The 26,875-nt window shown below is 37.6% G+C and overlaps 1 protein-coding gene across 2 annotated transcripts in view; it reads right to left on the minus strand.

The window, feature by feature from the left end:
- LOC127453086 (inactive phospholipase C-like protein 2) overlaps positions 1–26,875 on the minus strand; it is an 89,539-nt gene that overhangs the window by 31,719 nt on the left and 30,945 nt on the right. The window contains exons 2-4 of one of the 2 annotated variants that reach the window (XM_051719148.1): positions 20,667–23,153; positions 12,468–12,671; positions 404–479 (exon numbers count right to left, since the gene is read on the minus strand). In XM_051719148.1, the coding sequence (XP_051575108.1) occupies positions 404–479; positions 12,468–12,671; positions 20,667–23,153 (2,767 nt within the window). Of the gene's footprint in view, positions 1–403; positions 480–9,700; positions 10,094–12,467; positions 12,672–20,666; positions 23,154–26,875 lie in introns of those variants that run through there. The other variant, XM_051719149.1, reaches the window with a different exon arrangement.

The raw sequence follows: 26,875 nt of genomic DNA on the forward strand, positions 1-26,875 counted from the left end.
CATTGATTGTGGGGCTTTGATAGGCCATAGATGTTTACCCTTTTTCTGCCCTGTTAATTAAGACAGCAGAGAGCCACTGACACTATTGAGAGTCAAAAAAACACTTGATCGGCGTTTGAAAAGCAGGACATCACACAGGTGAAGAGAAAAGCTTGCGCAATGAGCCTTTTGTAACAAAACACGGCATAATTAGCTTATTCTCTTTGAGCTCTTTTAGATTGACACACTTGTGTATTCTGCGCTCTATTTCAGAGGTAACTGCGATCGAAGGGACGCGTCGATCGAATGTGTTCCAAGAAACATCTCTCCCTGGTGGAACACAGTCTTTTTTTTTTTGGTCTCACACTCGCTTTTATTCACCATCCTGAACCATTCATACTCTCTTACAGTGTTTTTCTCTTACCTGTTTTCTGGACTTGCAGTATTCTGTCGTACATGCTATCAGAGTTCTCGAGCAGCGTTCGACTTGTCTGGATCATCTGGGAAACACAAGATAAAGAGATATATAATGAACATCCATGTAGTTACTGTAGCAACTTGATGAATGAAAGATGATGCCTGGCCTCATTAATAATGTGCTACAGTGCCTGTACACTGGATGTCAAAGATACTTGTGTTATCTCAATCGCCAAATACTGTACAATGGCCCCACAAAGTATTTGTACACTTAACCCACACTTAAAAATGTAAGAATGTCATTGTATTAAATAAAAAAATATCAAACAAAGTGGCACTTTTTTTAAAGTTATGAAGCACTGGGGGCCTGGGTAGCTCAGTGGTAAAAGATGCTGGCTACCACCCCTGGAGTTCGCTAGTTAAAATCCCAGGGCGTGCTGAGTGACTCCAGCCAGGTCTTCTAAGCAACCAAATTGGCCCGCTTGCTAGGGAGGGTAGAGTCACATAGGGTAACCTCCTCGTGGTCACTATAATGTGGTTTGTTCTCGGTGGGGTGCGTGGTGAGTTGAGCGTGGATGCCGCGGTGGATGGCGTGAAGGCTGCTACGTCTCAGTGGCTACACGCTCAACAAGCTACGTGATAAGACGCGCGGGTTGGCTGTCTCAGATGCGGAGGCAGCTAGGATTCGTCCTCCACCACCCAGATTGAGGCGAATCACTACGTGACCATGAGGACTTAAAAGCGCATTGGGAATTGGGCATTCCAAATTGGGGGAAAAATCCACAAAAAAAAAAAGAAGAAAAAAAAGATATGAAGCACAAGCTAACTCTGTGGTATTTGCTTGCCACATGACTTTTGTTAATCCTCAGAAAGCTCTAGCATCATTTGTGTGCAGACGTCACTTGCTTTGATATTTTGTTCTCTAATGTAATGACAGGGATAGTACACCAAAAAAAAAAGAAAAAAAAGAACATTTTGTGAAAATGTACTCGCCCTCGTAAACGTCATATGACTTTCTTCCATGGAAAACATAAAGAGATATTAGGCAATATGTTAGTCTCAATCACCATTAACTTACATTGCATCTTTTTTTTTTTTTCCTCTATACACTTACAAAGGGTGGTGACTGATGCTGTCACCTTGCCAAAACACTTTTGTCTTCCACAGGGAAAAAAAGAGATTTGGAATGACATGAGTGTGAGTATATGATGACAAAATTTTCACTTTTGGATGAAATATCCCTTTAAGTGTAAAAAAAAAGAAAAAAATAAATAAATGCCCAAATACATTTGGGGGCCACTGTAAAAATGTATGTTTACCACATGGTTAGAAGCAGAAGACAATACAAAAGAGGAAGTAAAAAAGAGGAAGTACAGGGCTATTGCATGTACACCGCTCACTTAATGAGTAAAGTCACAGCAGGACAGAAAGTGGGGCAGATTATGTAACAGATACGCTCTTTTGTTGAGCGCGGACCCACACCCTTCTAATGAGGTGAGCTGAATCCTAATTTAATTATGGGAGACCATTAAAACACTCTAAAACTAATTCAGACAGACATCTCAGCACAGGGCCAATGGCTGTATAACCTCCACTGCACCCATAACGACACTAAAGCCACACCATAAACCCATAGTCTAGAATAGATCTACCAACTTCTTTATAGAAGAGTTCCCAAACCTTTTGTCTAAGAATTTCTATGACTTTATCAATTGTTAGTGATTACTAGATAAAGATCAAGTATTAAATGATCATTGAAAATCATTTTATAGAGACTACAAATGCAATCAGAAACCGTAATTGAAATTGATTCTGAGTGGACAGTCTTGTGTTTTTCCAATTTTTAAATTGCATTATTTGTATTTAATTGCAGTATTTACATTGATTTGTTGAACACGTGCTAAAAACCGGTACTGTCACTTTAACAAAACCAGCATTTCTAAGCACAAATAACGAGAGCGACTCGATCTCATCTGTGCTATGCATGATTCCAATTAAATGTTTAGTTTTGTTGTTTTTGATCAACAACTGACTGTAGAAAACAGAAAGGGTATTAAAAGAGACTTTATTCAATGACAAATGGGTTGCATGGATATCGTCCTTGAACACACATTACACGGAACAACTTTTAATCCCAACACGCAGTGAAAGGATATCGCTGCTGAACACTCCCTCACTATACTACACAATTCATTCATGATGAGTGAAATATGAACATTTACCAGCCAGTTGCCAATATGTACATTTTAGCCGCAGAGCGTGAAATTTGGTTGCAAACGCAAGTGATTTCCTCTCATTGTATTGGAGGGATGTGCACAGAGTAAAAGATCAATCTTGGGATTTAAGAATCAATATTCGAAATCGTTCATCTTAAAATGAAGATTGTGATGCATCGGAAGATCGATATTTTTACCCACCCCTATTTGTTATTGTACCTTTAACACTTCTATATCTAAATGACCATATAAAACTTCTACATCTAAATGTAAATGACATTTTACGCTTGGATAGGGCTGAACCTTCATGTCATTCAAAGTAAACAAAGTTGCTGAATCATTAGTAGGTGTTGAAATGACTGGTCACACTGTATGCTAATGTCCTTTATGGTTTTTAAAAGAACCGTTTTTTTTGCAGCTAAATTTCAATAAATGGGATTCAATGGGCTCAGGAGGGACCTTTGTGTTGTTACCGTTACCTATCGTACATCAAACTTTTATTTTAAAAGAGGATAATGCTGTTTTCTGTCATACATCCCCTTTAAAACATTCATAATGTCTTCATAGATTTGTTTGCTCATGTATTTAAAGGTGATGTTATGAAGCAGACCTGAGATATTTCGTTGCTGTCGTGTTTAGTGCCAAACCCATCTAACAGGATATTCTGCTTTACTCGAGTGCTTTACAGGATGTGCTCATCCTGACCTTTAGACTCTTGAAATGCTGGCCCTCATCATAAAACAAAGAACTTTGCGAAGAGTTTAAACACTTGAAAGGTGAAGCGTGTGATTTCAGTGCCGCTAGCATCACCAGAATTGCACATATAATCAGAATCAGAATCAGAATGAGCTTTATTGCCAAGTATGCTTACACATACAAGGGATTTGTCTTGGTGACAGGAGCTTCCAGTGTACAACAATACAAAAACAGTAGCAAGACATAGATAATAATAAAAAATAAAAATAATTATACACATACTTACACACACACAGACACACACATACATACATTACACACATACACATACGTAATGCAAATCTAATACAAATCTGTTATGTACATTGCAAAATTATTATTATTTATTTTATATTTTTTCAGAGAAATGAAATGGCAGAAGATATTGGATGTGTTGGATAAATATATAAAAAAGAATAAACTGTGTATTGCACATAGTTATTGCTCAATGGGGCAGTTTAATTGTTCATGAGATGGATAACCTGAGGGAAAAAACTGTTCCTGTGCCTGACGGTTCTGGTGCTCAGAGCTCTGAAGCGTCGGCCAGAAGGCAACAGTTCAAAAAGGTAATGGGCAGGGTGAGTGGGATCCACAGTGATTTTTCCAGCCTTCTTCCTCAATCTGGAAGTGTATAGTTCTTGAAGGGGGGCAGGGGGCAACCAATAATCCACTCAGCAGTCCGAACTGTAATGAGGGGGGAATTCACTAAAAATTGTGCCTGGTTAAAGGGCAGTTTATTAGCATATGCTGACTGCGCTGGTTTAGCTCCGATTAACTAAAGGAATTATGCAGATCAGGCAATGGCGCAAACACGCACACAATAATGCAATTTGCACAGAACAATTCTGACATTGTGGGCCAGTTCTGTATGCTTTATAGGGAAAGGTGTGGACTGTACTACCACGTCTCTTTTCAATAAAATTCCATTTGCCGCCTGCTTTTCTCAGGCAAGTAGCATGGAGTTTTGTAAATAAAGTGCAATACGTAACAAGCCTAATTTGCATAGAAAGGAGGTGTGTTTGCACAGACAATTACTTCATTTGAAAACTCAAGTCACAGAGCTATTTCAGTGCTGATTGCACCATCTTAAACTAGATTGCAGGTGGTTCTGCTCTGAAATACCACACGCAAAATTTCTTAACTATTTAGTGAATTCGCCCCTGGTTGTTTAACGAACACATTTCCCGAACACAAAACAGATCAGAATCAGAAATGGCATCAGAATTGGTAGAAATAAGTTCAATTCTTTTCTGTTAATCAGATTCAAAATCTGTTTAGTCCGTTTTATGTCATCACTCAGAAATATTTACAAAAGTCTTCACTCATTTCATGTATTAAAGGTGCACTCAGTAACTTTTTGTTTGTGTCATCTTGGACTTACAGTGACACCTAGTGGTGTGGATGCAGCATCATTCAAAATCAATAGTTTTCAGTTACAGATGCCATTGTAGAAATTCACTATTCACAATCAGCCATGATTAACTTAATCCAAGAGTGAAAGTGTCCAATAACAAGATGGTAACTGAGATTAAGCGAGTAGTATTCAGCTGGTCATGTGATTCTAAAATGGCAGCCCTCATGAGGGCACCCCTGCCCCATGTAGAATAAAACAGCTTTAATAAAATCACTGATATGACTAGAGTCCTCATCTCATGTGATTTTATACATATGTTTCAAAATTATAATTCATTTCTTTAGGAAAATCGTATTAGTGCACATTTAAAAAGTTTTATTTAAAATAAACAGATAAAAATTGCTACCCATTACTATTTATTGTTATAGGCAATTTGTGCATTTGAATGAAAATGACTAAATATCAATTTTCCTTGTTTTCATTAAGTGAAAAACAGGGTGGAAAACATGTCATGATTATTTGCAATTAGATTTTTGCTATATTTCACATCTTGCATTAAATATTTTGATTGGAAAACCAAAATCACCATTTTAGAGGGGCCTGGGTAGCTAGGTAAAAGACGCTTGCTACCACCCCTGGATTTCGCCAGTTCGCTAGTTCGAATCCCAGGGTGTTCTGAGTGACTCCAGCCAGGTCTCCTAAGCAACTAAATTGGCCCGGTTGCTAGGGAGGGTAGAGTCACATGGGGTAACCTCCTCGTGGTCGCTATAATGTGGTTCGTTCTCGGTGGGGTGCATGGTGAGTTGAGCGCGGATGCCGCGGTGTGTGGCGTGAAGCCTCCACACGTGCTATGCCTCCGTGGCAACGCGCTCAACAAGCCATGTGATAAGATGCGCAGGTTGATGGTCTCGGACGCGGAGGCAACTGGGATTCATCCTCTGCCACCTGGATTGAGGCAAATCACTACGCGACCACGAGGACTTAAAAGCGCACTGGGAATTGGGCATTCCAAATTGAGAGAAAAAGGGGAAAAAATAAATTAATAAATAAATAATCACCATTTTAAACCACTTAAGAGCAAATACTTACAGTAAATACTGAGATATACAGTATATTTTATATTGACAGCAGGCAGGAAAATATAAATATTTTTTAGCTATATTGCCAAGCCCTATGTGGTTGTACATGAATACCAGTAAAGTGAATTATAGAAAGATGATTTTAAAAACCTCTTTGAGATGACATTGAATCATCTGAATTCATTGTTTTGAGCAATCCCTTGCTCTCATGATGAAGAGGCGATATATTAGCATTAGCTAAAACTAGTGCAGGCTTTTAATTTAATGCAGTCAGGGAGTTTCTGAAATACTATAGAAGGGCACCAGTCTTTTTGTACCTCAGGTTTGCCAAATTGAATTGTATATCCCTATAGTTGCGTAGCACGTGGCAAAGTCAAATATTAGTGGCAGATTATTTTTCCATGCCAATGATGAGAAAAAACAGCTGCCTTAGTTTCCCGCCAGCATCTTTCTCTGATGAGCCGTGCTCAGAAATCTCTCACAGAGATCAGTCATGAAGCTGTGGCAACCTTCCAGGAAGACAAGGCAGAGCGCACACTTTCTGATGGCCTCGCCATGTGGCGATGGTTGCCCGTACCTGACAGAGCGCCTGCGGAAAAGCTGACAGAACACCCGTTTCGGAACAATTTCCTCATACAAGAAGTGCAGTAAAGAAAAGAAAATCTCACCCTCATGACGCTATGCTAAAGGTGTGTGATATAACATATGCAATGTACTTTTTACTAGCGGTCGGCCGATAGTGGGTTTTGGCGATACTGATAACTAAGGTGGGGAAACAGGCCAACAGGCGATTAATCGGCCGATATTTTTTAAAAATCTATATTATGAATGAATACTTTCCACTCAATGTAAAATAGTGCTGAACTTTAGTAAGTATCACTTTCCACTTTGGTGATACTTCAGTACATTTCTCCCACAATGGTACCTTCTTCAAAGCCTTTCCAATCTGAAATTAATGAAACTGAATGAAATTAAAGCAAAAACTCAGGCTGCATTTTCACATAAAGTTGACATTAACATGAAATGTACTTATGATTACTGATGATTAACTTATTAATCTACGCAGCAACAAAACCTCTACGGAGCACTTATGTTTATAACCTAACTGGAACAAACTGGATGCCGCTTAACCTCAACGGATCAGCACAAATTCATAAGTGACGATTTTTTATTCAAAATGACAAATTAAGAGGAAAGATAAGCAGTTTACATTCTTGACTTTGGAACATTGTTCTAACCATTCGATCAGCTAATGTTAGCATCCTCTCCACCTTGTCAGCAATGCAGTTCTCAAGTGCAGCAATTAATAATAGCCAAATTAATTATCAAACCACCTTTGGTTGTCTTAAATGACTGATTTATTGTATATATACCAAGGCTTTTCTCTGCTGATGTTTTAAATCTGCTTCTGAAGCATCTGTTTCTCTGCATAGCCTAGTCACGTTGCACAACAAACTCCACGCGGAGTCAGTGATTGTTTTTATTTAACCTCTAGAGAGCACCATTATACTGTAGAACCAAGGAGTTCAGACTGTAGAATGCTCCAGCGCTGGCCATGAAGAAATTAAACCAAAAATAACTATCAGAAACTATGGGAGTTCATTTTTTACGATTGCTGATAGTTAAAAAAAAAAAAACGATATATCAGTTGACCTCTACTTTTTACCTCAATATTTTTTTCTTGTATCTGAATTAATCGTGCATGTATGCGTAGTAATTATATGTAGTTGTCTAAAAGGTCTTCAACATGTCACAGAAGACTTCATCCACAACATGCATTAAAGGTGCACTAAGTAAGTTCTTGTTCATGTCGTCTTAGACTTACACTGACACCTAGTTGCCTGGATGCAGCATCATTCAAACTCAATATTTTTCAGTTACTGATGCCAATGTAAAAATTTACAATTCACAATCAGCCATGATTACTTTAATCAATGAGTGAAAGTGTCAAATAACAGAATGGTTACTGAGATTAAGCGAATAGTATTTGGTTGGTCATGTGAATCTAACATGGCAGCCCCCATGTGTGGATCCTCTCCATGTAGAATAAAACAGCTTTTATAAGGTTACTGATATGACTGGAGTCTTCATTTTAATGTGAGTGCTCTTGATTTCCTATATAAGTTTCAAAATTACAATTCATTTCTTAAGGAGTACAGCTTTTTTAATGAGGAAAAAATTATTTAGTGCACCTTTAAGGCAAAGAAATGTGTGATGCAGAAGTTATCATGTTCAACTAAGAGAAGCAATAGGAAATGGTGTAATTCTGAAAATGTACTGTGATAAGCCATTTAGACTTTGGTTTAATGAAAAAAAAAAAAAAAAAAAATTATATATATATATATATATATATTAGAACAAAATAAACTGGTTTTTAACTGATTACCAACATTTAAAAATAAAGTTTTCACTCCGGAACAACTGAAAGTGACTTTGTTCTCGTTTTTGGTTATGTTCTGCAAAAGATTTCATACGCTTTCGGTTTTTCATTCCTTGGAACTTTTCAGTCCCTGGTTCCAAACTCTAATGACTTTCTTTTGAAAGGGTTTAGAACATCGTGAGGGTGAGTTAATGATGGAAGACATACTAAAACTACTCCTTTGAGGGCCACACCACCCTTCTTTGGAGTAACTGTAACACAATAAGAGACATGGTCCATTCAATCCATGGGTCTGTGTCCTCATGCACGCACAGCAGTAGCAGCTGTCTCAATTCTGACATGCACTCTGTCATTACATTACTAATGGCTGAAGAAATTGCAGCCTTGGCGGCAGATCCACCACTATAAGAGGATATTTATAGAGCAGAGGACCAGAGGGAGGACAGCAGCACCTCCTTTCCAACTGATACACAAACAGCACTGCTTCTACTCAAAGGTACATGAGCATGTCGTTCAGCTCATTCATATCTGTACGAGTGCTCCATAAGCAGTCTGTAATAGCTATTAGGACTGGGCATATGAAGATAAACAGTACACCATGGTGCAACAGTTGACGTGTCAACCGGAAGAGATTTTGCTATATTGTTTATACCATGGTAGAAATATTTGTACAGTTATCAGTGGACACATGAGAGTGATGAAGAAACATGGAGTTATGTGAAAATGTAATTTGTTTACGGTTGCCAAGCACTGTCACATATTGCTGCATTTATATTAAATTTGCTTGATACGCAGTCACAGCTGTGTGTATATTAGCTATTTTACAATGGCTTCGATGTGGCTCATCCAATCAGAATTTTGAGTCGTAAACATGCATTTTATATGCGTAATTGTAGCTGCTAGACAGACAGACAGATAGATAGATAGATAGATCGATAGATAGATTTAATCATGCCCCCAACCTGTATGTAAATCGATAATAAGGAATGTTCCTACCATCGGAGCAATTCTAGCTTAATGTACCACCTTGATGTGGCAGTAAGGGTCAGTCAGTGCACCAGCTGCACAGGCAACACGCCTAGTCAAACCAACAAGCAGTACACTTGACACAGCCTTCTACAGACATGCTCTTGAGCTCAGTGACAGCTGAGTGGAGCACAACTAGTCATAAGTGTTCACAAAATGCAACACTTATGACTAGAGGTGCTAAAAAAACGAGTGAGACGTGACACAACCAAAGTGAGACACTTCAGAAGCGTCCGCTGGACACAAGTAGCCTAAATAGACCACCAATGAAAAACAGCACTAAGGGAAGTAAGCCAATAAAAGGGTTATGTTCAATGATATGGACATAAAACAAACAGTATTTTGACTTTAAAGCCTTTCCGGCCCTGCCTGCTGGCAGGCCTTCCCCACCTTCCGCGACCTGTGAGGGAGACAAGGGGAGGTAAAAACAAAACAACAAAAAGAGGAGAGAGAAAGGCCAATGCGGAGCGACAGTGAGAGAGAGAGAGGAGAGAGAGGAAAAACTTACTTGCTGGTTCCCAGACACGCCGTCGCCTGGTCCTCGATCACTCCTCCACCCTCTGGCAGACAACAGCCGCTCCTCCCCGGGCAGACCGGAGCCAGTCCTCCGACCCCTGGCAGACGGAACGCCCCTCCGCGTTTCGGCAGCCGGTAGGGAACTCCTCCGCCCCTGGCAGCGGCTCTACCGCTCCAGGCGGTCGGCAGCGAGCCCCTCCTCCCCTCGTGGATGGCGGCCATTCTTCCACGTCCAGGCGGCCGGTAGCAACTCCTCCGTCCCCCGGCGGATGGCACCGGCTGCACCTTTGGGGTGGATGGTAGTGGCGAGGACTCTACGACGGCGCATCCCTCCTCCTTCCCGGGCTTCGACACCAGTGTAACAGGGTTCAATGAAAGGAGGAGGTGGGAACTAGATGAAGCATCATAGTAATTTAATACACTTAAACACACAAACGTAAACGCATACAAGGCAGCTGCCTGTAGCTCTCTCTCTCTCTCCCGAACTGCCGCATCTCGTTGCACTTATCCCTCTCCTTTGCAATTAATGCATTATCCGTTTTTTTGTTTTTTTACTTCCTGAATCTTCACACGAAAGGTGTCCCGATTTGTTCCTGGCAGGCTACTCATTCTTACAGACTCGGATTAGGGTGGGGGCAGGGTTAGGGCACCTGCTGCCTGCCAGGAACAAACCCAGGCACATTTGTACAATGGGTGAAACTTCACTAATGTTTTTCCCCACTTACTGTGGCTAAAACTGGCATTTTCAGGAGATACTCTCTTAAGTCATGTGCACATCCCCGCACAGAAACTGATTGTGTGGAGCAGTGCACACTTATTCATAACATGCGATGCATGTCCCTGGCATAATAAACACGGGAGCGGATTTACTGTATGGAGAATGAAGACTTCATCCCCAAGCGGTGAACCAGGCGTGCAAGAGATACGGGCAAGTTACTGTTTCTCTTCGCATCGCCTGTAAATGAGCAACTACTGTGCTCTGAACCACTGTCAAAAGCGAAACCACGAAAGAGAGACCCAGCATGTGTGCGATAGAGACTGAGAAGGACCTGGACGTTCAGCAAGCTGCACACTGGTATACATGTAGAGACTAAATGGCAGCCAGAGAAAATAATAGTTTTTACATTTTAAACTTCAACAAACTAATCTTCAGCATTCAGTATGTTTTATATCTGTATGTATAGTGTCTAATAACGCATTGTCAATGTACACTTAAGATTTTCTTGCCAATAAAGTTTGATATGAATTGAATCTGCCCATTTGTTCCTATTATTTTAAAATGTCCACTGGAAAATACATAAACTTGTATCAAAGATTAATACCTGTAAAAATGTGCCTAATTAACTTGTATTTTTATAATGGTTTTCCATAGTTTAATTGACAGTCTTCATCTGGGACTAAAACAGTCAAATCTTTTCATAAAGTTTTATTTTAAAACAATTGAAAAAGCCTGATAAAAACGTTCTAAGTCAGTTTTAATGTGACCTTCATGTAACAAAAATGGGAAAAAGTTGAAAGCTGTTAGTTGTAATACAAATAAACCCCTGGAAAAACCCATAGCCTATACTTTTACCGTGATGTAGATTACCGTGACCGATTTTTGTCATTTAGCTTGGCTACCATAAACAACCTACAGTTAGGTTAATGAACTGTATTACTTGGCGAAAGAATTGACTATTGTAAAAAATCACATTTTTTTTTAACACTGATGTTGCTACGTGAAGAAGCAAGAAAACTTGTTACAGTGATTTTTTTTACCACAGTTGAGGGTATTTTATGCATTCTGCTTCAAGTTATGTCTTACATCACCCTTTCCAAGAAACAATTACACATTGTCACAATAACTTCCAGCTGTTGATTTTGAACTGATTTTAGGACAATGTGTGCACAAAACCATGACCTCTGGACTCATTACTATTGAATGTATTGAATAGCAGTGAACTACATAATGACTGCTTGTTTACAGAGTTGTGTGGAGTTAGGTCTCGTATGGATCTGCTGTGGTCTTCTGCGGAGACCGTAATTGCGTTCCTGCTCATCAAACTGCTTAACTTGGCTATTCTCTATTCTGTTTTCCCGGAAGTTTGAATTTACATTTTGCGAAGGTGCATTATTCAAACGCAAACATATTATCATGACCCATATTGCATCATTACAAAGCATCAAATCTGAATCAATATCCAGTGAATGTAAAAGCATGCATACAGTACTTTGAAACATGCTGACAGATTTTAAGTGCCACAACTTTTTAGAACTGTAAATGATGTCACGTTTGACATAATTTATTCCTTCATATGTTCATTTAGACAAGACATCATTTACTCACCCTCATGTTGTTCCAAACCCATATGGCTTTGTTTTTTCCATAGAACACAAAAGGAGATGTTAGGCAGAGTGTTAGCTTCAGTCACCACTTACTTTTTTGCATCTTTTATCCATGCAGTGAAAGTGAATGGTGACTGAGGATGTCATTCCCTTACATTCTGCCAAACATTTCCTTTTGTATTCCACAGAAGAAAGTCATAGAGGTTTGGAGTAACATGAGGTTGAGTAAATGATCGAGTAAACTATCCCTTTAAGCCCCATTTTATTCAGGTCAGTTTCTTCAGTCTGTCACTAAGAACTGTCGTTGAATGGAAAAGAGCTGTGATGACTATTCAAAAATTCTCCTTTTGGGCTCCGCAGAAGGTTAGTGAAATGACAGAATTGACATTCATGGGTGAACTATTCTTTTAAAGTAAAGAATTTTATTCTGAAATGCTCACCATGTCATAAGCAGTGACCACTTTCTTCAGGACTTCAGGCAGCAGACCCTGGGCCTCCACGGTGGGATACTGATCCTTGAGGTTGAACAGCAGAACTGGGCTGTTGTCCGGCCCGATGAGGCGCGGCGAGAGGGCAAGAATACACTGCTTCAGGTTGGCCACCGCAGACAGACCGCAAAGCTCTTTAAATGGCACAATGGCATTCTGTTGAGTACAAGTAGATCAATTTGTGTGTGTTTGCACATTTAAATTTGTCAAAAACTTTTCTGTTTTGCATCAGAGGACTTGTTTATATTTTTTGACCCCAGATTGTTTTATGAAATCTATCTATAACCAAATGTATTTCAAAAATGCTTTGAGAAAGTAGACTTGAAAAAATGGCATTAATGTTTGGAATAGAATACTAGTGAACAGAACGCCATACTGCACAGTAAACACTGTTTAATGCCTAATATCTTTAAAAAATAGCGCATATGCATTATGCAAGTGTTTCAAACAGTAGTATGCTACATTGTTGTCACATGTCCTCATCACTTTGCATGTTTAATTCAGCTGGTGTCATACAGATATCACACTGCAGAAATGTCATGACTTACTGTATGTTATTCCGAACATTGCCAGTGACCTACTTGAGGGAGGTGATATGAAAACAGAAACCAAAAGGCAGAAAGGTACCAGCTTTCTCATAGTGAAAGTCTAAGAACAAGAAATGTGACATGTTTAATGTCTTATGTTTTATATCTGTTTTATTGAGTGTCTTTTACAAAAGCAATGTTCTGAATATGGGCGGATGACAATTTTTCTTGTGAAAGCAGCTCTACTGCTTTGAATATCTAGTATAAATCAGTGATTCCCAACCAGGGGTACGTGTAGCCCTGGGAATACTTTGCTTTGTTAAACCTATAAAACAAAAATTACAACTGTAAAATAAAAAACAGTGGGCCCTATTTTAAGAGCGTTATGCCTTAAGCGCAGCGCTATGCACTATGCGATATGTGATACGCGCAAAGCAGGCATGGCCATGAAGTTTTTATATGTTTGGGCACAAGTCTAGGCGCAAGTGGGTTGAAATCATGTGTGCGCCAAACACTAATGGGCTGGGTCAAGTGAAATTTAATTCGGAGGTTAATTCTGAAGTCTGCGTCCTTTTATGTATATACACTGGCAGCCAAAAGTTTGGAATAATGTACAGATTTTGCTCTTATGGAAAGAAATTGGTACTTTTATTCACCAAAGTGGCATTCAACTGATCACAGTGTATAGTCAGGACATTAATAACGTGAAAAATTACTATTACAAAATGAAAAAAATGTTCAGAACTTAAACTACTTCAAAGAGTTCTCATCAAAAAATCCTCCAAGTGCAGCAATGACAGCTTTGCAGATCCTTGGCATTCTAGCTGTCAATTTGTCCAGATACTCAGGTGACATTTCACCCCACACTTCCTGTAGCACTTGCCATAGATGTGACTGTCTTGTCGGGCACTTCTCATGCACCTTACAGTCTAGCTGATCCCACAAAAGCTCAATGGGGTTAAGATCCATAACACTCTTTTCCAATTATCTGTTGTCCAATGTCTGTGTTTCTTTACCCACTCTAACATTTTCTTTTTGTTTTTCTGTTTCAAAAGTGGCTTTTTCTTTGCACTTCTTCCCATAAGGCCTGCACCCCTGAGTCTTCTCTTTACTGTTGTACATGAAACTGGTGTTGAGCGGGTAGAATTCAATGAAGCTGTCAGCTGAGGACATATGAGGCGTCTATTTCTCAAACTAGAGACTCTGATGTACTTATCCTCTAGTTTAGTTGTACATCTGGCCTTCCACATCACTTCAGTAACTGTCTGGTTTGGTGCAGCTACGAAATCAGATATCAGAAGACTACAGAGGACAGTTTGGACTGCTGAGAGGATTAATGGTTGCCTCCTGCCCTCCCTTCAAGAACTGTACACTTCCAGACTGAGGAAAAAGGCTGGAAAAATCACTTTGGACCACACTCACCCTGCCCACTACCTTTTTGAACTGTTGCCTTCTGGGCGGCGCTACAGAGCATTTTAACAATTAAAATTGCACCATTGAGCAATAATTAATGTGCAATACACAGCTTGGTCTATTTATATTTATCCAACATACCATACCTCTTCTGCCGTTACATTTCCTTGCTTCTGCATATAACAGATTTGTATTTGTATATTGTACATATGTATATATATATATATATATATATATATATATATATATATATATATATATATATATAGTCCTATTGTGTATTTCTATATATACTTTATTTTCTATTCACTTTTTATTTTTATTCAAATATTCTTGATGCTGTATTGTTTGTGCACTGGAAGCTCATGTCACCAAGACAAATTCCTTGTATGTGTAAGCATACTTGGCAATAAAGCTGATTCTGATTCACATCTCTTTCTGTCCTTGTTAGAGCCAGTTGTCCTTTGTCTTTGAAGACTGTAGTGTACACCTTTGTAAGAAATCTTCAGTTTTTTGTCAATTTCAAGCATTGTATAGCCTTCATTCCTCAAAACAATGATTGACTGATGAGTTTCTAGAGAAAGCTGTTTCTTTTTTGCCATTTTTGACCTAATATTGACCTTAAGACATTCCAGTTTATTGCATACTGTGGCAACTCAAAAACAAACACAAAGACAATGTTAAGCTTCATTTAACGAATGAAATAGCTTTCAGTTGTGTTTGATATAATGGCAAGTGATTTTCCAGTACCAAATGATCAATTTAGCATGATTACTCAAGGATAAGGTGTTGGAGTGATGGCTGCTGTCTAAATTTGATCAAAAATGACTTTTTTCAAAAAGTGATGGTGCTGTTTTTTACATCAGTAATGTCCTGACTATACTTTGTGATCAGTTGAATGCCACTTTGGTGAAATAAGTACCAATTTCCTTCCGTAACAGCAAAATCTGTACATTATTCCAAACTTTTGGCCGCCAGTGTACCATTCCCTGTCAAGCACCAACAATATAAATGCAGACACCCTATTCATAAGAATTTGGCTGTAAATGGACTGTATGCAATGTATCCCCTGCTCTCTGACTGTATTGTCGCCTGCACTGCATCAGACCTCGATGGATGTTCTCTATCGGCCTCTCTGTTAGAACTTTTGGCTCTCGTCCTGCTCACCCGTGTCTCGAAATATGCTTTGCTTCTTTCCCACTGTTCATTGTTTTGTAATGTATATTTGTTATATGTCTCTCTGTTTAATGTTTTATGTTTTATTTCTGTAAAGCATCCTTGAACTTTGGAAAGGCACTATACAAAATAAACGTATTATTATTATTATTATTATTATCAATCATTTTGATCTACAGACACAAATCAAGGCTAGTATAAAAAGTGATCGATAGTTCTTTGATATTGTCTGCTGCAATGTAGCAACTGATTTTAGACTTTGCAGCGAGATTAGACTTGTTACTCAAACGTCTTAGCACAATGACCTATTTCTCAGGAAAACAGTAAATTGCGCTTTGCACCACTTCATTAACATAAAACACCCCCACAGATAAATACTCCCACCCATGCCCACTTGTGCTGGCATGAAAATTGCGCTTAGAACTAGTGCTCTGACAAAAATTAGATAAGGTGTTAAGCACAGTCATTGCGCGTAGCGCGCTGCGCCTAGCCCGGTCACGAAAATAGAGAACTGTAAAAAAAAAATTATGAAAATTAAAAACGTTTACCTTCACATGCGGTTACTTTTTAAGGAAAGAAAACCAAATGTACAAGTTTTGTCAATATCAGTGGATGACACTGGTTACGAACATACATACAGTATACAGTGGCCCCAAAAAGTCGAGGTTCTACCGATTAATCGGCACCGATAGCTGGTTTTGGAACTATCGTTATCGTCAAAAATTAACATTGATTGTTTGCAGATCATTTTCTTTTTCTTTACTGCCTTTGGAGAATCCAAAGAAGAAATAAACAATCCCGAACACCTCGTGGTGATTTGCTGTTTCTGTATCTGTCGTATTTGACAGTATACATCCATATTTTATCCTCACTTTAATACATTTTGTTGTTTTATAATGAAGTGTTCTAAATTGAAGCAACCACATGCAAAGAAAAATGCGAGTATTTGGAAATGTGCGCCGTCAGCACATACATTGCATCTCCAACTTTATCTAGTGAATAACAATATAAAAAGCTTAATTTAGCTAAATCTTACAAGTTGAGTCACTGTTTATTGACCGCTTCAAAAGACATATGAAGCATGGGCATTATCGAACGTTTATTCATATAACCTTTATGTTATAAAAATAAAAAAAAGACATATGAAGCATGGGCATTATCGAACGTTTATTCATATAACCTTTATTGATTTTTGAGTTCATGTTGAATTTGATAGATGATGTTCCTGTAGAAAAGATTCAACAGTACTGGAATACTGGACAATTATGACAAGATATCGCTGATGATCTGCAGTTGATGATTTACTGCTCATTTGTGTTATAATGTATGACAATGTTTACCTTATAGTGTTTATATTGTAGGCTAATACGTTGTAGATGATTGAAAGTACAAATGTTGTTTTTTGGACTCTTGTAGCCTCTATGTCTGTGCCCGTCACAGTAAGGAAAGACTAAGGAAATTTTGCACATTCAATAAAGCTATTTAAAAAACAAACAAACAGGTTTTTGGCTTTTCCACCACCTTAGATATGGGCAAAAATCAATATCGGTTGACCTCCATCAAAACGTTTTTGGACACTTTGACAATAAAGGAAAGTTCCAGGTTCAAATCAAGTTAAGATCAATTGACAGCATTTGTTGCACAATGTTGATATCACAAAAAATAATTCAGAAGTACAGAACAACAGAAGTAACTAACTAACTGTAGAATTATTTTTACTGATAAATTATAATCTATAAAATTAGATATATTATATAGATCATTTATAGATTATTCAGTCAAAAATTTCTGTGACCTGTCAAGCTGTCTAAATCGTCATTTTTGAGGTATAGGACTACTGTTTTTAAGTGGATGAACATCTTGATGATGGATGCCTCTTGATTTGATATTTTCTTATATAATATAAACACATTCAGGCCACTGTATATAAAGACTCTATACAGAGGAAGATTTATGCGCCAGGGTACTTTACTTGTCTCGCTCACAATTTAAGTTTTCAAGTTTCGTCCCATCAAAAGTCTCAGCCAATCAAACCAGTATTATACTAAATACAACTGCTTCAGATTGTGAGAAAACTACTTGAGGCTATTTTTCATCCATAGTATTGATTGTTTTCGTTTAAAAGTGAATAACTGTAATAATGGCCATTTTAATGATAGAATTGGTTTGTGGCTCTAGTTCATAAGACTAAAAATACTGGATAGCATTGGTGTAAATAACTGTGAAGATGAAGTAGTGTGACTGAACACACAAGAAGTGTTATAGTCTCTAACCCTGAAACTGTTTCCACGGGAAGAAAGCAATGTAAACATAACTATTAAAATAAACTTTAAAATACAGCATGTTATGAGAAACCATAACAGAATAGGTCATTGCCCAGAGCAGGAGACATTTTACTGTTCCATTATCTGACTTTAAGACTTTAAATGTAAAAATACTGGTGTCTCAGGCTGGGAAATACTGTATATTACATATTCACAATATATTTGAAATTATATAAAATCTCAGTCACCATTCACTTTCATTGTATGGAAAAAAATGCAATGAAAGTGAGTGGTGACTGAGGCTAAAATGTTGTGTTTCACAAAAGAATGAAAGTCATATGGGTGTGGAATAAGATGAAGATGAGAGAATGAGTGAAACCCATGATTAAAGATGCATTTGCATCATCAAAAATGTTCACAGAAGTCCCTATTTGGCATTCATCCTGTATTAAATTTTATGTAGGTAAAAACTGCTGCGTATTACTATGTATTGTTTCATTGGTGCATATAAAGGAAAATGTATTTTACTTTTTGAATTAGGGCTGTCACGATTAGAAAATTTGGCTGAAAATTTATTGTCAAAACAATAATTGTGATTATGACAATTAATTGTCTGTTTTAGGGCTATGACGATTGTCCCTTTAAGGGCTTTCATGATTAACTGTCATATAATTGTCATATTTTTTAAGGTGTACATGTGTGCTTCATACACCGTAAGCATCATACCACCAGAGTGGTGGTGGCGTAGTGGGCTAAAGCACATAACTGGTAATCAGAAGGTTGCTGGTTCAATCCCCACAGCCACCACCATTGTGTCCTTGAGCAAGACACTTAACTCCAGGTTGCTCTAGGGGGATTGTCCCTGTAATAAGTGCACTGTAAGTCGCTTTGGATAAAAGCATCTGCCAAATGCATAAATGTAAAGGTAAGCAGTAATTTTTACACATTTAACTTGAAATATATAAATCAAATAATAAAATATGGATTAAAAACTTATGAATGACATGAAAAGTAATGTTTTAAACATCAAAATATTTCTAAATACTTAAAATATGTCTCTCATTTGTCAGCTTAAGTTTTGGTCAATATTACATTTACACTGTTGTTTTTTGAACCTGCATATTTACATTATATATTTTGTATATATATTTCATTATATTTATATAATATTTTATTATATTATACAATAGTAAAATACTTCTGTCCTAATTTCTTCACTTTCACACATTATTTTAATGCTCTGATTAAACCCACAATCCCATTTTTTGTCATGAAGCAAAACCTTTGAGATTTCGTTTCAAAATATAATTGGAATTAGAATGCCCAGTAATCGTGGTTATCTCAAATTACCGCAGTTATATCAAATAACTGCGATTCAGACGGTTATTTAATAATCGCGAAAGGCCTATTTTGAATTAAACATTTTGAACCTAATTGGTAACAATGACTGTTTGGTTGAAAATATGGTTGTTCTGTCAAAAGTGTAATATTTATCGATATAATATGTGAAAAATGTATTGCTAGCTATTTTCCTAATTTGTAAGTTGCTTTGGATGAAGCGTCTGCTAAATAACTAAATGTAATGGATGGATTTAAATTCTTTAGCATTAAAATAAAGAAGTTGCATTAAAATGTTGTGTTTTGATTATTGATCACAGATCTATAATTAGAATGAAATTATCCCTAGAGTTTGCATGTGTGCTTTTTAAAGCAACAGAAAAAAATGAAAAATAAAACATTTAAATACCACCTGTGGTACAATCTTTTAGAAAGAAAAACAAAATCCATGAGACAACCTAATCTCTTCTTAAATGGGGTATAACAGACACATGTCTCTGGGCATACTAACCCTGTGTTATGTAACACATTTTCCACATCAAATATTAAACAGGAATTTGGCTGATCTTCTACCTGTAGCCTATATATGAATATATTCTCAGTTTTCATGGCTAAATAAGGGAGTTTACTATCTGCAGCTGATCTATAAAGTACACTTGTGCCAGTCCAACAAGTTGTGCAACACTGAGGAATTACAACCTGATTAAAATCAGCAGTTTTGTTTATCTTTACGAGAAAGGCTTCAGTTCAAATGCTGCTGGCCTTGCGAAGAGATACTTTCTGTAATCTGTGGCTACCTCTCAAGGTCATCTTTCTGATGTGTTTGCCATTTGAGAAAACATTCTCACGCCATTGAAAAGAAGATACATGCCACCCATAATTTCCACTAATCCAGTAAGGCATTCACAATGGATGTGAATGGGGGGGGGTTAAAGGCAGAAATCTGAAGCTTAAAAATGTACAAAAGCACTTAATAAATTATTCTGTTAAAACTTGTGTATTATTTGAGGTTGTGTATTATGATCTTTTTAGGGTTTGTGGTGTCATATCGTCATGGCAACAAAGTTTTAAAATTGGATATAACTTTACACAGAAAAGGTTATTACCCATATTATCACACTAAAATCATGTTAGCACGCATATTGTTTATGGTTACTTTTGAAACAGTGAGTATTTTAACATTTACGCACCTCATTCACTTCATTGTAAGTGCTTCTCTGTAAGCCAGATTGTTTTTTTGTTTTTGTTTTTAAGAAAAGGTGGGACAAGTCTAAATAATTTTGTGGTAATCAACATTATGCCACAAATGTTGTTGATTGTAACTTTTATTGAAACCAGAATATTTTTCAGAAAGGATGTTCCTTTTGGGTTTATTTGTTAAGATAAATGGCATTAATTTGAAAATAAATAAATAAATAATAATGTTATCTCACCTGCATGTTCTCTCTGAGGTCTGTGGCTTCCCGAATTGGCTGTGCAGCAGTTTTGAAGACTTCATCTAAAGACTTGATGAGAAGTATCCTCATGGTGGCATATTCCCGACCCCTTTTACCTTTGCGGACAGAAAGCCCCCTTTTGTGAGGCTTACCGCCACCCCGGCGGTTCGTAATGGCCACATGGACAAAGAGCCAGGCGTGTGGTAACACTTCACCTGTAAGTGACTGGAGTGGAATGTGGCGGAAACCTGGCTGAATGCACTCAAAGGGAATGGTGTACTGACCAATAAACTCATCCCCAATGTAGTCGTCATCCAAAACGACAAAGCGCACCATTGCCAGTTCTGGAAGGTTAATTTGAAACTCAAAACTCTCATCAAAGATGGGACTGTCACCATTCTGATGGACCGTTTTAGTCCTTTGCTCCGCGCAATCTGCGGGGATGCCATGAATTTCAACATAAACATAGGGATCTACGACATCACCTTTGGCACCTGAGCCCTTGGGTTTGGGAAAGTTGTGTCCACTAATAATCTTTATGTGAAGAAGCTGTGGAGATACTCCAGGAACTGAGTCCTTAGTATTGGCACTGAAATAAGACACCTGCTCCCTCATGATGGCTGGGCGTAGTACGTAACCACAGTTGCCGTTTTGTCGAAACCAACCGATGTTAAGGTCCATCATGAGACCTGGTGTTTGGTAGTTCATTGCTACTATTTGACAGCCACATTTCCAAAAGTCCTGAGGGTTCATGTTGCTGGAATCAATCCGCATTGGACTGGGGTAAACCCTTGCGAGAAACTTCTTGTTGTAGTTAACAAAGTCACCAGGGTAGTCAGTGGCACATCGACTGGCAAAGACCTCGTTAAGGGAGCAAAGCTCCCAGTGCTTCTGGTTCTGGAAAGCTGTCTGAAAGTCCTTAAACCGAACGGATTTACACAGGGTTACCAAATCAGACAAGTCCTTGGAGAGCTGAAACCGTTTGGGTTGAGCAACCGTTTGCTGTTCCCCTCCCTCAATGTTCATCCGTTGAGACATTTCCGCCCCTTCGTCCTCATCCGTCACCTCACCTTCCGAGCCAATGAAGTTGCTCGCTAGTTTCTTTCCCTTCAAAAGAATCTTGCCCTTCAAGTCCGAGGGGGACGGAAGGTAGTTGTCCTCAGTGTTGGGAGGATCTGAGTGAATTTTGTCCCCAATTATCTTTTTGAGGTGTTGAAACATTACCTTTTGTTGCTGTAAAGAGCAGTGGTTCTCCAAGCACAAAATCAAAGGAAATTCAGATGCCACAAAACCATATTTATTGATGATGTCAATGACGCTGCGGAAGACGATCTGTGTGGTCTGTGTATGGCCAGTGTAGATGACCGGTTCATTGTCTGGCCCGTCCCACACATCAAGTTCCACACTTCTGCAGCCCATCTTTAGGGCACGGATGTACCCGGTTATGTCAGACGGACCCCTGAACTGGTCCTCAATCAGATAGGTATTATGGGAAGAATTGATGTAGTAGTGAGAAAGTGGTTGGTTCATATCTTGGCATACTGTTTTTTGTTCAGGATCAAATATGTGACATTCTGTTGACATGAGGTAATTGGTAAATCCATCCAAGGAAAGCCATCCTTTGAGTTGCCCCTCTTTTGAGGGTTCATATTTCTGAATAACTTCTACACTGATGTCTTCACTCACCTTGGCCATACCCTGTTCTGCCTCCAAAAAAATCATCAAGTCCTTGGTATCGAGAAATTCCTTGTTGCTTGAGAACTGAACCAACAAAAAATAAATCTCTGGTCTTGTGCAGAGGTCATGAAAGACTTCAATGAACTCCTCCTTGGTCACGTCGCTACCTGTTTTATCTTTTGCTTTGTGCAACTCTTTAAACTTGAGCTCTATCTTGACATTTTTCACTCCGGGATTTAATTTTTTGATCAGCTGTACAGCTGAACAAAGACTGATGTATTTTCCGCCAATCACATTGGCTTCATCGAAGAGGTCACCGAGCCAGGAGGCGCGCATGTTGTCCTGGCTACTCTGAATCATGTTAAGGGTATGCTTTCCGTAAGATATGAGGTACCTGAGTCCCGTCACCCATATATTTGCTACATCCGCTGAATTTGACACTAAATCGAGTGACTCATAGTTCTCCCCATAAATGATGGAGAATGCACAATCCTCAGAAATCTGATCCGAAATTCCATTGGTCCTAAAGGTGTCTGTGTTTTTACCAGTTCGCACCTCTTTAATAGATTTGATGTCAATCTTGGCCTTGTCGGACTCTTTTTTGGATGGCTCCCACCGCAGAGACTGCATGTCAGCATCTAGGAGGAAGTAACGATGGTAGACTCTTGAATTGGAGCGTAATTTCCTCAATTCAGAGCCGTCCACCATAGAATTAATGCAGTCGCTTGCACTGCTGATTTTCTTCTCTGTTGGCATGCTACTGAATGACACCGTCTTTTTCCTCTCCTTGCATCGTCTGGAGCCATCCTGGAAAATTAAATGATTTACCATCAGTATTGAACAACTTAACAACTATGGGGGCATTAACACTTGGTCACTTCATGCATTTTACTGATCGATCATGAAAAGACCAAGTGTAAATGCCCTCCAAGACGGATATGAAACGGATATAAATCCGCATTCCATTCAAAACTCGGTCAAGTGTAAAGGCATCTTGCCATTCAAACCACATGTGTAAACTTTACTCCACCCAAACAGTGCTACTTCAGTGCAAAATGTGAAACAAAACAGCTGCTACAGAGTATTTGCATAGGGCTTGCATTGCAGAAACAAATAATACCAAATTAAGAAATGGATGCATGTTTAGTAGAGACAGAAATTTTTTCTTTATTTATTTGATGCAGATCGCTGACGAAACTATAGGCGCAGCTGAATCTCATGGACATATCTTAACTACGACAAGCCCTGAGGGGGAAAATGCAAAGTGCACACAGACACACACGTGCACTTGGCAAAGACACTTGGAATCAAAAAAATAAATCACATATTTTAAATTCGCTGCCCGGCATTAGCGTGAACACAGAAGTGAACTCTGATTTATTTCCATATTGCGCGCGAATAGAATATCCGTTTGGTGGTGAATATTACGTTGATGTGGCCAAGTATAAATGGAATGTGCTTAATCAATCATATAGCAATCCGATCAGTAAAAACGCATGAAGTGACCAAGTGTAAATACCCCCTATAATGTGATAAAAATTATAAGTAACAAAAAGGGTTTTGAAAAAAAATGAAGTATGTTTATTTACATGCACAATGTCTTCTCTTAAATATTTTAATTAATAAAAAAAAAACTTTGACAAGAATTACTGATCAGATTTAATACAAATATGACATCTGACAAAATATGAGTCTATATAACTTTTGTTACAATATGCACATTTAGGTTTAAAACTTAAATGGGTAAAGAGATGATTCAAAACAAGATTTTGTGTCTACTGAGCAAGAAGAATTAATAAGTTATTTCGATGAGTCCTTTCTGGGTTTCATCATCTGTGCTTGTATGTGCAGTAATCACTGTGCATCAATGTGTCCTTTTCTTTAATAACACACCGAGCCCAGAGGCAGGAAGATATTGAACTAAACCGGGCTTAATTAAGAAAATAATTACAACCGTTTCACAAAGACAGAGCAGTTAAAGTCTTGACTGGAATTAGTATGGCCAAAGGAAAAATGTAATATAAACTGAAATGTCCCTGGAACTAAAAAAATCCATTCTGCATTTTGAGTTAAGAGTTGATGAGCGCATATGCTGACAATATTTCTGTATTTTGCGAATATGTCACTTCTAAAGCAGATTACTGCATTCTCAGTAAGTAATAATAGTAATAATAATAATTAAAAAAAAAAAAAAAAAATATTTATATATATATATATATATATATATATATATATATATATATATATATATATATTAACATTTTACAATAAGGTTTTAATAAATGCATTGGGTATCATGAACTTATGATGAACAATATATTTTTTACAGCATTTATTAATCTATAAAGTCACAATTGTTCATTGTCGAAATGCCATAACTAATGTTTACATATACAACTGTTAATTGTAAAAATATATTTGAATATGTTGCAATTAACATTAACCAAGATTAATAAGTGCTGTAAAAGTATTGTTCATTTTTAGTTAATTTGAACTAATATAGTAAACTAATGTTAAAGAATGCAACTTTATTGTAAAGTGTTATAATAATTCTGATAATTGTGACAATTTCACACACAAACAAAACATATGGTTTGGAATGACATTTGGGTGAGTAAATATTGAAAGAATTACATTTTTGGTTAAAATTCTATTCTTTTGTTGCCTTACAGGCATCTGTATTTTTTTAGGAAATGCATATCTTGTCTATAGTGACGTAATTTTCGACAGCCATCAAATGGCAATTATATAGAATAAGCTACTCACTTTTGTAGATGATATTAATGTGCAGTAGCATTCAGTAGTCCAGTCTAGTGGACTTCATCACATTCAACAAACCACTTGTATGTACAAATTGCATCAGACTGTGGGTTCATTAACATATAGATAGCCATTTTAGCCAATGACTGCTGCCTTATATGTTAAAGGGTCCATGAATTTAGCCTGAAAATCTGTTTACAGAGAATGTTAGCCTCAGTCACCACTCACTTTCATTTCATCTTTTTTTTCAATGCAATGAAAGTAAATGGTGACTGAGGCTAACATTTCTACTTAACATTCTGTAAACAACTGAACCGCACGGTTTGCCACCCACGGTTCGGGAAGCATTGGCACCAAGGTCGGTTCACCTCACGTTTACTGACGCATCTGGAGCACAAGTTTTGGTCAAGAAAACCAAAAACAATTAAGATGCTGTTATAGTAATACATTGATACATGATTAACAATTTACGCCGACATCACCCAGGGAAAGAGCCGCAGGTGAGCTGAAACTGCACACACTCCCTTCCATTTTTAAGCAGGCACTCAGTGCTAATTCGGACAGACATGAAACAAAAACTAAAGCGCTTGTTGTGTTCATGTGGGAGTTCCATGTATGATTAAAATACTCGAGCAGCATTATCACAACATCCCTTCTCGTATGCATTCTAATAGCAAGGTTATTCCTTCTATAGTGATGTACAGCTTCCAAATATTGAATATATATGAGTTTGAAGTGCACTTTATGTTGATGCATGTAGCATAATAGTGCAGGTATTAACTTAAAATGTTGATTTAGTAATTAGAGAATATGTTGTTGTTTTTTTAGTTAAGGACTCTGACAAAAATTAACCGTAGCTTTACTATAGTAATATTGTGGTAACCATGACTGCTGTCACCATGGTTTTCTGAACAGAAATCATGGTTTTGATGCAATTAACCATGGTTTTATAACAGTAATACTGTAGTTTCTATATAGTAACCATGATTTTACTATATACTGTAACCATGACAGTAACCATGTTTATATTGTGGTTATTATGATTTTACTAGAAATGCCATGGTTAAACTATGGTTACTGTTGTAAATCAATGATTGTTATTTAAGGGCAAACCTGTTGAAGTGTTTACCAAATAGATTATTCTTTGGATTTGGCAGTAATGTTTTTTATTTTTTATTTTTTTAACAAAGTAAATACTGAACCATCCTGAAACCGTGACCCTTAAACTGTGATACAAACCGAACCATGAGAAATTCGAACCGTTACACCCCTAATATATATATAAATGTATAAATATATATATGTATGCATGTATGTAAAAATACATACATGCATACATACACACATACACACACACACACACACACACACACACACACACAGTATATACTGTGTATATATATATATATATATATATATCTCTATATATGTTCTGCTCAGGTGGCATAAGGTTCTGCCCAATAGAAATAGGTTTTGCTCAGCAAGAACAAAAGTTAGAGGGAACATTGCTAACATCTCCTTTTGTGTTCCACAGAAGAAAGAAACTCATACTGGTTTGGAAAAACATGCGGGTGAGTAAATAATGACAGAATTTCATTTCTGTGTAAATTATGTCCCTTTCTTTTGGACATGTATATGCAGATAATTATGCAGAAAAGTGTTTTGTAAAAACAAGAAGCCTAGAGGTCTGAAGAACAGTGGTTGGCTGTTACATAATACACATTCTTCAAGTCTTCTGAAAAAACTTGAAGAACTTTGAGGAATTAGTG

This window comes from Myxocyprinus asiaticus, chromosome 15 (genome assembly GCF_019703515.2).
Source record: "Myxocyprinus asiaticus isolate MX2 ecotype Aquarium Trade chromosome 15, UBuf_Myxa_2, whole genome shotgun sequence".
Classification (NCBI taxonomy): Eukaryota; Metazoa; Chordata; class Actinopteri; order Cypriniformes; family Catostomidae; genus Myxocyprinus; species Myxocyprinus asiaticus.